Source organism: Protopterus annectens, chromosome 3.part1 (assembly GCF_019279795.1).
Source record: "Protopterus annectens isolate FY-2018-M chromosome 3.part1, PAN1.0, whole genome shotgun sequence".
NCBI classification, from domain to species: domain Eukaryota; kingdom Metazoa; phylum Chordata; order Ceratodontiformes; family Protopteridae; genus Protopterus; species Protopterus annectens.
The window spans coordinates 241,905,972-241,919,995 of NC_056732.1; the positions used below are offsets into that span (position 1 = coordinate 241,905,972).

At 40.7% G+C, this 14,024-nt stretch overlaps 1 protein-coding gene across 5 annotated transcripts in view; it reads left to right on the forward strand.

Moving 5' to 3' along the window:
• Window positions 1–14,024, forward strand: part of PIK3R4 (phosphoinositide-3-kinase regulatory subunit 4) — a 1,126,702-nt gene that overhangs the window by 68,042 nt on the left and 1,044,636 nt on the right. For all 5 annotated transcript variants that reach the window (XM_044066738.1, XM_044066737.1, XM_044066739.1 and 2 more), the window contains exon 4: window positions 11,893–12,475. In XM_044066738.1, coding sequence (XP_043922673.1) covers window positions 11,893–12,475 — 583 coding nt within the window. The remainder of the gene's footprint in view (window positions 1–11,892; window positions 12,476–14,024) is intronic.

Consider the following 14,024-nt stretch of genomic DNA (forward strand, 5'->3'; position numbering starts at 1 on the left):
TGTCACTGGTAAACATAGCTAACATCCTGGAATACTTGGCAGAGCTCTTCCACAACGGCCTGTCCTATTCTTCCATTAAGATTCATGCATCAGCTATTTCAGCAGAATACAACTTGGATCCTCCAGTCTGAGAGGAATTAAAAATGTAAAACCACCTAGGAAGCCACCATTGCCAGCATGGGACTTGAACTTTGTGCTAGAAAAGTTGACACTACCTCTTTTCGAACCAGCAGCAACAGCAGAATTACAATACTTATCATGGAAAACTGCTTTCCTGCTTGCAATCACTTCAGCAAGAAGGGTATCTGAGCTACAGGCATTAATGGCAGTACAGCCCTTCCTGATCTTCCATCAAGATAGAGTGTTCATGAGAACTAATCCTACTTTTATGCCAAAGGTGGTCTCCAGGGTATCTTTAAATCAAGCTATCCACCTACCTACATTCTTCCCCAACCCACAGAACAGGGGAGAAAGACTGTTGCATACCTTGGATGTACATAGACAATTACGTTACTTCCTGGACAGGACCAAGAATAACAGAAAAACTGACCAGCTACTGGTAGCATATGCAACAGGAATGGAAGGAAAAGCAATTTCAAAACAGACAATCTCTAAGTGGATAGGAAATTGCATTAGATTTTGTTACTCCTACCATGGGAAGAAAACTCCAGAAAACATCAGGCCTCACTCTACAAGGGCTACAGCCACTACCACAGCTTTTTTACGAGGAGTGGCTACCAAAGACATTTTAGAGGCTGCTACTTGGAGCTCCGTGCATACATTTGCCAAGCATTATAATTTACCTTTATACTCCAGATCCCGAGCAGGTTTTGCCACTGCTGTTTTGCAAGGGATCTTAACTACACCATAATCTTATTTCTCCTACTCCCCCAGTTTGGCTATGGTATTCTACCCATTTGTAAGGACTGCAGATGCATCCTTGAAGGACATAGTACAGTTTTGTACCTACCATAAATGTAGATGTCCGATAGGCATGCATCTGCAGTCAGGATTACCCACCCTCCTTCCCCTCTGTGGTACTCCTAGGGTATTTGCCCATCTTGTAGCTAGCTGGGGGGAATCTATTATGGTGTATTTGTTTGTATATATGTACATACATGCTTATTTTTTGTTTGCTCTCTACTATTTGGAACCATTTGCATTTATCCAAATTTAGCCTTCCTAGAGGGCACCTGGCATCTGGGGCAAGAAACACTGAGGAAAATGGCGTCGGCTGATGCCTTTATACCCGAAGAACTGCAGCTATGACGTCGGGTGAAGTGCGACACCAGCCGAGGCCAGACCCAGACTTTGGAATCCGGCCGACCGAAGGGCTGCCTGACGACAGGACAACCCATTTGTAAGGACTGCAGATGCATGCCTATCGGACATCTACATTTATGGTAGGTACAAAACTGTACTTTTTCCATCCCTGTGTGCCCTCCCACCCCGTTTGTACCTTTGGCTAAAGGGATCAAAGAATTTCTCCTTTTAAAGACTGGTGAGTCGGCAGAGTGTTGTGTAGTGGACTCTAAGGTGGTTGAGGAATCCTCACCCGATTCATCACAACTTGATGTGTTTGATTTTTTCAAGATAGATCTGGGTCTTTTCCTTTAATTACCCTTCCTGTGGGAAGGCTCAAACCTAACCTGTTTGTTACTTGAGAAGGGGTGCCCCCCTTCATAATCACTTAAATCTCGGTGAAATTTACCCATTTTCTTATCCTTTCTGTATATAAAACCTCAAAGTTTTTAAACTTTACTTGATAAATGAGGTAATTTCTCTATGTCTATGTTGATTTATTTGAAGGTGGGATTCTATGACAGCCTGCTCTGCATAGATATATTTAAAAGCTTCTGAAGGGAAATAGTGCAAATTAGCATTCAATTACTGGTAGTGTCTCCTTAGAGGGAGTTGGGACCTATCATTTTAGTACATGGAGTTGGTAGGCTCTTTGGTTTGAAATGGGAAAAAAAATCTAGTATAGCGCTTTTTTAAGAAAAAGAGGAGAAGCTATAACTAACAAGATAGGGAGGGGAAAGGAAAGACATGGTGCCTCAAGTCAACATTAGTGTTTGTAAAGGACAAGATAATGTGAGCATATAGAGTAAGATGGTGTTTGGTGGCACTGAGACTTCCCTCAGTAATGAATAAAGTTATGCAGTAGTGTGTGTAGGTTTTGAAAAGAAGGGGTGAAGTAGCATTAATCAAAATAAGTGAGACTCTGTAAGCAGGAATTTCAAAAAATCCAGTGTCTTAATTTTAAAGAAGTAGTTAGGGCGGGCAAGAGCTAATAATAAAGATGTAACGTGTGAGAATTCAGAATGTCTCCTAGCACATGTTTTATTAGATCCACCATTTGGAATCTGAGAAGGAGGCAGCTAGGTATCCAAATGTTGACTAGGGGATTTTGCCCTCACCTAGGAAGAGAATAGTTTGGTGCATAGTTGATTTTTGGAAGTTGGGGGCAGGGAGTTTACCAGTGGCGCCAGGAGAAAAGGAAGAAGAAGAATAAAGATTAATAGAGTTAAGAGCAAACTAGAAAAGAGTTATAGTGTAAAGAACAGACAAGTAACAGTTTTTTATATGTGGGAGCAGGGAAATAAAAGGTGAGTTAAATGCCAATGTAAGAGAAGCAAGGCAAGATGGGTAATGGACTACAGAACAGAGAGAGAGAGAGTGTGCATTTATGAGGAGGAGTATTAAAATCAGTATGGAATGTGAACAGGCTAGCAAATCAAATAAAAAGAGAAATAATAAAGTTTTGAGGAAAGATTGAACAAAAATCACTGTGTTGCACGAGACTCATCTTTCTGAAGAGGAACGTAGTATGTTGATCCCTAGAGGGCTTAAAATTCTAGCACAGGATAGCTGTAGTGGTGACAGAAGGAGAGGGGTGGTGGTGTGGTGGTTCTTGCAGGTAATACTTTTACACTTGGTAGAAGAGGGACTCCTAGTAAATAGGGATGGGAGTTTAGTCGTATGGAAAGGAAAGTTTAGGAGAATTAACCTTACACTTCTGTCATTTGGCCCCATGAAAGGCCATATATGGCTATGTCTGTTTAAAGATTATTCAATTCCAAGTTCCAGTGATGGCTAGACATTCCAGGCTTTCATCCCCAGTCCGAGAGATTCTGATATCAGCTCACAAAGCATCTACCAGAAAGATGTATAAAATTAAATTTAAAAGATTCTCCATTTGGGCTCAACAGAAGCTAATAGATGCTTTTACACATCCTGTTCATGTGATATTAGATTTTCTGGCTTTTCTGTTCTAGAACGGAGTCGCCTATTCCACAGTGAAGGTTCAGTCGGCAGCCATTTTGCATTTCCACATTTGGGGAAAACTCTTCTTCTCTAGCTTCTTCTAAGCTATGTAAGGTTTTTCTCAGAGACACCTTTTTACTTCGACCCCAATCAAAGATGCAACCCCCCCCCGTGGGATCTTACTTTGGTTTTACAAGCTTTGGTTCTCCACCCCTTTGAACTAGCAGCTAAGGTAGATCTAAAGTTTCTGTCCTGGAAGACTGCCTTTTTAGTAGCTCTTACATCCTCAAAAAGAGTTTCCCAGCCTTAAGCCCTCTCTTCTAAACCTCCTTATTTGGTCTTCCATAAGGACAGAGTATCTTTGCGGACCAATCCATCCTTTTTACGTAAAGTGGCCACAGAAAGCAATATCCATCAGTCCATTCATTTTCTGATTTTCTTCCTCAATTTTCAGCACAAGGGAGAATACACACTACATCTTCTTGATGTTCATAGACAATTACATATCTATCTGGACAGGAAAAAAACATTCAGAAAATTTGACCAGCTGTTCATATCCTTTTCAGTGGTTAGGAAGGTTATAGCAGTTACCAAGCTTACTCTGGCCAGATGGTTACGAGTTTGCATCTCTTTTGTTCATAGGTGTGTACTAGGCTAATGGCCCTGGAGCCTTTACAAGCCTAGCTCATAGAAGTGTCCTGTCATCGTGCCGCCCGATGTTAGTTCCTAGTGCCTCTATCAAGTAAAGCCACTGGAGTGTTCCCCGGAGTGAACTTTCTATTTCCCATCCACTCATCAAGATTTCTCTTGAAGGGGGCCAGTGAGGTGCTATGCTTGACATGTATGGGAAGTCTATTCCAGAGCAAGGGCAGTCTCTGGGTTATGAACCTGTCCCTCCAACAAATTTTGTTGATTGTGGTAATGAGATTGAGGTCTCAGGAGCGTGTGGTGTGGAGGGATTGGGATTTCTTTAGGTGTTGCATTTCTAACGGAGCTGGGTCAGACATGGCTTTGTAAATCAAGCAGAGATTGCCTCTTAGCAGATGATATTAGACAGAGAATAGCTGGAGTTTTCTGAGTCTGTCCATGTAAGACATTTGTTTAAGGCCTAGGATTCCTTTCGTGAGGTACTTTTGTGGTCTTTCCAGCTGTTGTATGTGTCTAGTGAGGTACATGCCAAATGGGGCATTATACTCGATGATTGGCCTAAAGAGGGAAGAGTAGAGAGAGATGATGACCTCTTTCTTACTGGATGCAAAACCCTTGGTAATGAGATGTGCCACAATGTGGTTGTCAAAGGAGAGGTTGCTGTCAACCTGTATCCCCAGATCTCTTGTAACGCCTTCAGTGGGCTCCCATTGATGTGGTAATTAGTGGGAACTGAGGTTTTCCCAAAGGGGATGATGATGCATTTTTTGGCATTAAGCTTAAGGCCATGGTTTCGACACCAGTCATTGGTCTCAGTGTGACCTTTCTGTATGATGTCTACATCACTTGGGGAGTTAATAATGGCTCCCAGCTTGCAGTCGTCTGCGAAATTGGTCAGCCAGAGTCCCTCAGTGTTGGCCTGGACTTCTCATAAGTAGATGCCAAACAGGAGATGACCCAGGACTGATCCCTGTGGGACTCCACTCGTGACTGGTCTGCTGTCTGACTTGGGGTCCTCTACTTTCACACTGTGGATTCTATCTGTGAGCCAGTTTGCAACTCACCTAGTGATATAGGGGTTGATGCCTAGTTTGGTGAGTTTATCAATAATTCCTGAGTGAGGAATGGTATTAAAGACCTTGGCCAGATCGAAGTAGGCTGTATGAACTGCCTTGCCCTCATCCACAGCTCTGGTGACTGACTCAAAGAAGTCAACCAGGTTGAGCAGGCATGATCTGCCTTTCACAAAACCAGATTGCATGGGATCGAGTTTGGAGATTCCCTGTGTCCTTGTTAATTAGGTCCATGATGGCGCACTCCATATCCATACATATCAGACTCGTCAGGCTAATGGGGCGATAATTCCTAGGGTCTGTAGTTACCCCCCCCTTTTATGGAGAGGGATGATTGTAGCAGAGCGCCATTCAGTATGTACAAAGCCTGAGGTAAGGCTGTGATTGAACAGGGCACACAGATGATGTGGTGCCATTTCACTTTGTAGTTCATGTAGAACACATCCAGGGATATTGTCGGGTCCAATGGAAGCTTTATTCTTGGCCTTGGACAATGCAGCTTTAACCTGTGCAGTAATGCTGGATGCCTGGCATTCCTCCGGTATTGTGATTGGCCCTGTAGGGGGGAGAGAGGGGTAAAGTTGGCACTGAATTTGTCGGCCAGTATGTTGGCAATATCTGTTGGCGCAGTATAAGAAGTACCATTGTGCAGTAACTCCGAGCAAACCTGGGTATTGCTTCTTGATATAACTATAGAAAGCTTGTGATTGTTTTTAGTGTCTGTTGCAATTCTGCCTTCATAGCTGGCTTTAGAGGTTTTGATGAGGGATCTCAACTTTTTGTTGAGGCTAATAAGGGAGTTTTTCCAGTCTTGGGACTTCACCTTTTCTGCAACAGTTTCCTCCTTCTGTTGTAGAGTTTATTAATGGCAGGGGACTACCAGATTGGCTTCCTTTTTTTGGAGGAGAGCGTCTTGGCACTGTTGAGTATGGCTAGTTCCATGCATTTGTACAGTGCATTGGTGTATGATTCAGCAGTCATGCATCTATTTTCCATTGACATAGGTGCCATGAAGCTAGCTAGCTTTATTTTTAGGAGCCCAAAGTCATCTTTGGAGAAGTTTTTCATGGTGGTTACCTTTGCGGGAGGGGGTGTGTGGGTAAGACGTTGATTTCCATGGTGATTAGTTTGTGCTCTTATCTAACCAGGGAGGAATTGACTATTGCTGTAGAGCAACGGTTGCCCGTGTTAGTAATAACCTGGTCAAGGATGTTGCTTCCTCTAGTGGGGGTAAGAATGAGCTGATCCAGGGCATTGGAACTGATGAATTCATTGAAGTGTTGGGGCAGTTAATTGGTGCATGAGTAGTTTTCCCAGGTAGTTTAGGGGTAGTTGAAATCACCTAGTATGAGGGTGTTGGGTTGGACCCTAATAGTTTCCAGGGTGCTTAGGAACATTTATTTATTAAAAGGTATATCTTTGTCAGGGTGTGTCCAAAGCTCATTCTACGAGATCTCTGGTGACTTCTCAAACCTTTTGCTGGAGAATGTCAGTTAATGATGATTGTGTGGCTGCCCCTTGGTCAGGGTCTTGTACCTTTATTTCTCATTACAAACTAGACATTATTTATAGGAATAGAGCTGCTTTTGGCTCTACAGTGCTTCAGAATATCCTTCCATGAGGGCCACCCTAGAGTTGTATGTCTGAGGACTCTGTCCCACAAGTTAAGGAATGAATGAAAATGACAACGTCAGATAAAGAAGTTATGTTCTTTCCATAACTGTCCATCTGTGTTGTCCATTTCATTATACCTCAGCCTCCTTCCCCCTAGCCTTTTCTATGTAAACCTGAAGAAATTGGTTTCTGTTAGGAACTTTAGTTCCTATGTTGAGCCCCTGAACCTTTCTCTTCAGATTTTTGGATCTGACACCCACAGGTTGAGGAGGAATGAAAGTGAACAATGTAGATGGAATGTTATGGTAAGAACATAATTTCTTTTTTCTTTCAAGAAATATAGGAAATTGATAAACGTGGGGCCAGTATTGTATTCAGATCACATACATGTACAGTTGGTGGGGAGACTAGACCAGGTAGATCCAATAAAATGCCACTGAAGATTACCTGTTACTTGTTAAGGATAAGGGTACTTGTTCTGGATAAACAAGAATTTAGCACAAGTGTTGCATGACTTTTGTAATGTATATTTTGTAATGTATAATGTATGTAAATGGAAAAATGTTAATGTGTTTTTTTTTACATTTTTGTTAATGTACATGTTCACATTTCTTATGTGATATTTTAATAAAGGTGCTAAAAATGTTGGATGACTTGGGTGGGACAGGTACAAGGAGGAAATTAAAAGGCAAGTGGAGGGAACAGGAAAAACCTGAGAGGAAAAGTATGTTTAATTCCAAATTCACAGTTTAGAGGGAATAAGTTAACAAAAGAGGAGGAGGATAGATTTAGGAAGATCCTGGGAGGCTATACAACAGATAGAGGATAGCAGAATCTGGGCTCAGAGTTGTGGCAAGGGGGTCTTTGCTTTCAAACACACCAGGAGCAATGATGACCTTGGCATCTAGAGTCATAGCAGATGGTAGAGAGGGAAGTATTGCAGTTAGCTGAGGAGGGGGAAAGGAGCCAGAGGAAACCCTGATGGAGATTCAAGGGATTTTCGGGAGATTCTGTGAAGGGTATACAAGCATGAGCTATGCACAGTTGTGAAGAACAGGAAATAAGATTTCCTGGATGAGCTACACCTGCCATGATTTTCAGATACTTCAGCAGATAGTGTGATGGAGATTATAGAGTAAACGGAAGGGAGAAAAGTCCCAGAGCTGGATAATATCCCTGTAGAAGTCTAGAAATTGAAGAAAGAAAAGTTAATGAAAGCAATGCGTTTCACTTGTCAACAAAATACTGACTGGGAAGAGTGCCCACGTTCATGGTAAGAGGGAGTAATAATAGTCATCCTGAAGGAAAGGAAAGATTTGAAGTGTGCCAGTTCTTATAAACAAATAACTCTTGTAAATCTTGATTGTAAGACATGTATGATTATCGCGGCAACCAGGTTAGCACTTATAAAAACGGGTTTGTAGGAAGTAGGACGTGTTTGATAATATTGCACACACCCTTATGATAATTCATGGGGCACAAAAGATGGGGGAAGGATGATTGCAATAATTTCACTAGATGCTGAAAAAGCTTTCAACACGGTCGATTGAGTATATTTATTCCCACTAATGTTTAGGGCTCCTGGGAACTTTAATAAAGCTTCAGTGATTGTATTATGGGCCAGAAATGAATATTAAGGTAATGGGGGCTAGAGGAGCCCATAACATTATTAAGTACAAGACAGGGATTTCCACTATCCCCCTTTATTTTATCTGTTTACATTATACTTGGAAGTTTTGGTAGTATGGCTGCACCATTTAAGAATGAGAGGTCATATGTGGGGAGATTTAAAGATTGCCCGGTATGCAGATGATGTAAACTTAGCATCAGTACATACCTCTTCTTTTTGCTGTGTTAAAGAAGTTTGAGTAGTTGGCACACACAAGGTGTATAGGGATCATCATGCAAAGGAGGATGGAGATGCTTGAAATGCACCCTCATTGGTGGAAGGGCAATATCTTGAGTATCTGGAGATCTGGATTGCTGGGAGCTATGAGGCTTCGTTACTGAACTCATATAACAGTTTACTAAATAAGATATAAAGTAACTTTTAAGAAATGGAAACATTTGAACCTAAAACTGGACCAAAGGTTGTATAGAGGAATATAGTCCTGCACATTTTGCATCTAGGGCAGGTATTCTGGACCCCCTCCACAGATAAAAAGATAATTACTAAGTTGAGGAATTGGATGAAATATTTTTGTGGATGGGGAAAGACCAAGAGTAAGATGGAACAGATTGGCTTTGCAGAAAGAACAGAGAGTCTGAGCTCCTGACTCGACATATTAAAAGGCAGTTCAGCTTTCACTTATGGCTAGAAGTTTTAATAACAGTGGGGAAATTAAATGGCAAAAGATGTTATATATGAAGAACTAATGGTTGGGTATGATTGACTTTTTGAAGGCGTTCTTGGGGTAAGAATACAAACCGGTGTGTTCATCAATGATAGATGTCATAAATAGGGAGATTAGCTGTATGTTTTAGTTCAAGATATTGAAGAACTAGAGGTGTAATTTGCCTTGCTGGGGGCAGGTATCTCAAAGACAAGGGGATAGACAATCCAAGGAGTAGCTGGAGAAAGAGAACTTCCTATACTTATTGGGATCAAATAGTAATAGAAGATAGACATATGACTTGAGAGGAAGTAAAAGCATGATTTACAGTCACTGCGGGAGATTTCACCGAGTACCAAACATTGAAAAAGGAGTTAGGGTCACTAAACTTGATAAAAATTGTAAGAAAGTGTTGGCCTGGAATTATTAAATGGGTGTTGAAGTTGTAGATTTAATAAAAGGTTGGAAGGTGAATTATTTCCAAATTATGTAGGCTGCTGGCAGATGAAAGGCACTATAGAGCAGTTAGTAAGAAAAGCGATGGGAGATTTTATGTCAGATGTTGGGGAGGGTACTGAGATTGTGGAATGGAAGTATGTACACAAGTATTTTTATACTCCCAACAAACTTTACATAAAATGTTTCCAACAATAGAGAATACATTCTGGAGATATACTTCCTGTCCCCTGTCTCCAACTCCACATATTTTGGGAGTGTCAGCAGCTGTTAGATTTTAGGAATTATTTAGGAGAATAGGTGGGGAAAGTAAGAGGGAAGAGGTTTGGTATGGATGAGGAAGTCTTTTAGGATTAGGGAATGAAGCAGAGGAGGGGAGGCATCAAGGAAGAATTTGCTGAAAGTAATTTGGTTAATAATGGTAATGGACAAGAAGGCTGTTACATGGAAATGGAAAGGAGGGAGAGACCAACAGTTAAAACGGTAGTGAATTTAATGGCGAGAGCAAGGGAAACAGAGTGGGAGTTAAGGGAAAAGAAACTAGCATAGTTAGGTACATGGCACCCGTGGTTCACTTATCTGTGGGAGTATAGGATTAATGATGGTATTTGGAAGGAAGAGCAGGAATGACAGAAGGACAAATGGCCATTGGACTGACATGGTACATAATTGTAAATGGGCTCTAGATACAGGAGGAGAGGTTTATGAGGGAGAAGCATGTATGCGACTAGTAATGCACTTGTAATTTGTAGTGGGGACCAGATATGGTAAACAAAGATGTTTAGTTATACAGTATGCAAACTAGACATGAAGGTTTAAGTTTTGTTTTATGTATTATATAAGCAGTACAATGATGAAGAAGAGCAAGGGGATTATGTGGGTTCTGGTTAGTTAATACATGACTATGGCTGTGCAGAGGTGCCAAATTTTTATTAAATGGTCAAATAGCCACATTCATTCTTGAGAAGAATGGCTGGATAATGAAAAAGGATACTTGCATTTCTGTGGTTTGGGCTGGCAAATCATCATAGTTTACCAGCTCATTTGTTCAGTTAAACAGAAACAAACTCCTGGTTATGTACTGTATTGTTTTTTTTTTATACGCATTAAGGTAGCATTAATTGCAGATGAATATAACCATTAGTGCTGGGCTGTCATATGTAGAATGTCTTGAGAGAGATGAGAATGGGACAAGTGACTGCTGGTGGATTATAAATTGCACCACGCATGAAGTTTGTGACTAATGGAAGTATTGCGTTAGTAAATAAAGTTGTGAAAAAAAAAGAAGAAATAGGACCTGCATACATACAAACCTAAACCACCAAAAACTTGGAGTAGAATGTAATAAAATCCAGACTAATAAACTGAAACACAAACTACTAAACAGAACGTAATAAAATCCAAACTAATAGACTAATATATTCCAGGCTGCTGTATGCTGTACATGTTTTAGTCTCCTACGTGCTGGCTTTTTAGTAGTTCATGTTTCAGTTTATACATACAAACCTATCTTTCATGTCCAAATTAACCAATAAATCTAACCTCAACTTGTCAGTTCTTGTATCATTGCCTATTAATGGCAATCGATGGTGCACATTTGTTATACCCCATATACATGTTTTATTTGTGCAGGACAAAGTCTGTCCGGTAAGACTCACAGGTGTTTGTGTCTTTCTGTAGCAGATGTTGTGATTGTAAGGTGTTAGAGATCATTTTGGCTAAAGGGTTAACAGATTTATTAAATTCCATTATGAAGTAACCCTTTACCTTTTGCTTATCCTACAACACGTTCTATAGGAGCAGTAGCTATCTCTCAGCATCTTTCCATAATGCAACTTTGGATGACAATTGTGTAGCAGCTAGACGGTCTTCACTGGACACATCTGTAGAACACTATAAGCTGGATCTGATGTTTAAGTTCAAGTTTAATTTGGAACCAGCCTCAGTAATCTGCTATATTTTCTCATGAAGGAGACCACCCAGAAAGAGGAGTAGGAACTGTACAAGGTAAACCAAAGGATTTTACCTATCATAACAATAGAACCTGATGAGCAGGTCCATCGTTAGCAACATACACACTCACCCAGCCCCCCTCTGCCTTGGTAACGCAGTCTAGCGATGTTTTGTGTATCCTCCACTTTGCGTAGCATACCAGAAATTTCGAGATGAAGGTCTTCATGCAGAGTAGTATGGATATAAGGAGAGGGATTAGTATCCTGGGAAAGTTTTAGATGTCAAGCTGCCTATCACTGATGTCAGTAGTCTTGCTGTTACTGAGGATGAAGCTTTTCATCCAGGTCTATCACTGTGATAAGTACATACTTTGTCTGTGGTAAGTGTCTTGCTCAGCTCTGCATTTCTGTTAATGTGTTAGCACTGTAATGATTAATTTTGTGACCATATACAATAATGTGCTCATTAAAACAATGTATGCATTCATCATCATGGTGATTTTTGTACTTTTAAAGTGTTCTTTTATCAGTTCAATCTTCCTCTTCTAGGTCACTCGTATGATCCAGCGAGACCCAGATAAACGTTTAACTGCAGAGGAACACCTCATACAACAAAGAGGGGTTGCATTCCCTGAAATATTTTATACATTCCTCCAACCTTATATGGCCCAGTTTGCTGATGAGACATCACTGTCTGCAGATGAACGCATATTGGTAATTCGTAAAGATCTGGAACATATACTGTGCAATCTTTATGGTAATGACCAAACAGAAAAGTCTGAAGGTGACTCAAAGGAGCACGGATTAGTGATTTTGGTTTCAGTCATAACCTCCTGTTTGCAAACCCTTCAGTACTGTGACTCTAAACTGGCTGCTTTGGAGCTCATTCTATACCTAGCTCCAAGGTTAAGGGTTGACATCTTGCTGGATCGTATTACACCATACCTTTTGCATTTCTGCAATGATCTCATCCCTCGAGTTAGGGCTGAAGCTGTGAGGACCTTAACTAAAATCCTTTCCCTTGTCAAAGAGGTGCCACGCAATGACATCAATATCTACCCTGAATATATTTTGCCTGGCATTGCACACCTAGCCCAAGATGAAGCCACTATTGTAAGACTGGCGTATGCAGGTAAGGTCTTTAGGGAGATGAAGCAGTTTTATTTATTCCTGAACATTAATTGCATATGTAATTAAGTGAGAAATGTATTCTTTTAGTTAAAGTAAAATATAGTCCTACTAACACAGGATTAGGTGCAGATTTTAGTCACCAGATCCCTGGCCAAAGAGTAAAAGATGATTTGTTGGGTGGCTGCTCTTTCTTTCATTCTTGTTAAGAAGGTGGTGCTGATATATTCATAACAGTGGGAATCTGTGTCATGATGTAAGTGTATATCCTGTCTCAAAAACACTAGAATGATTTGCTAGTTAAGCGATGGGGACCACAGAAATAATAAACAAGGAGATTATGACTGACAAGTTAGAAAAGGCAGTAAGGCATTTAAAAGAGGGGAAGGCTGAGGGAGAGGATGGTTTCCTAATGGATTTTTTTAATTAAGGGTGCAGTCATGACTGAAGGGAGTGTTTAGGAAAGATTTTTAAAAAGGGGGTGCTTTTCATTTAGTGTAGCAGATATTGTTTAAGGAAGTGGAAAAAAAGTGTAAGGTGGAGAGTTACAGGGTGATTGCACTACTAAACATACATAATGAACATCCTGGTAAATGTATTATTGGAAAACATTGGGAATTTTGCTGGAGAAGTAGTAGGAATGAGCCACAAAAGGTTTTGTGATGGGCAGGATGTTGGCAGAATGTTGGAGGATTTTATTGCACTGAGAAGAGAGAGCATTGAAGGAGGAGATGATGTGTGTTACTGCTATTTTAACATCCATAAAGTATTTGATTCGGTGGAATGGGGGTTGCTTGAGAGAAGGTTTTGAACAGGAGTTAATATTAGATTGTGGGTATTTTATCACTAGATTCCTTTCAGAGACATTAGCAGTAAGTCTTGTGACCATACAAAACTGTCCATTGCTGCCCTCTCTGGTGGGACTGGTAACTAAGTCGGACACTATATTGTAGGAATAAAAAAAAAAATTATAGGTTTTGAGGGAGGTTTTCTTATGCTTGTAGATGGTTATATGCTGCTTTCTACAGAGTCAGGAGAAATGTTGGAAGAGGTATTAGAAGTGTTCTTGTAGGTGTTACAGCTAAATCTGGTTGCTGGTTGTAGAAGTGGGGATGGTTTATAGGTGGATTGTCAATGGTTGAGGAAGCACTAATGTATCTTGGGATAAAGGTAACAAAGGGGGGTGAGAGGAGATCTGAACCTCAAGGAGGTTTTGGTAGGGGGCAGCAGAATTTATTTAGTAGTTGAACAAAGGTCATTTTGAGTTTGGCAGGGCAGGTGACGGTAATAAAACAAGAACTATCAAGGATGGTGTAATGAATGTTAGAAGAGGGATTATAATGGATGGGAAGGTGCAGTGGGTAAGTAACAAAAATATAGGGTGTGAAAGGGTAAGAGTTGTTTAGAAATGTTGTAATGTGCTTGCGTTCAAGTGTATAGGAAAGATGAGCTAAAAGTAAGGCTTAAAGATTGCACATAAATTATGACCTGATGTTGCCAATCTTCTTTCATTCTTGACTGTTGTGTCCCAGTTCTGACCCCTCAGAACCAAC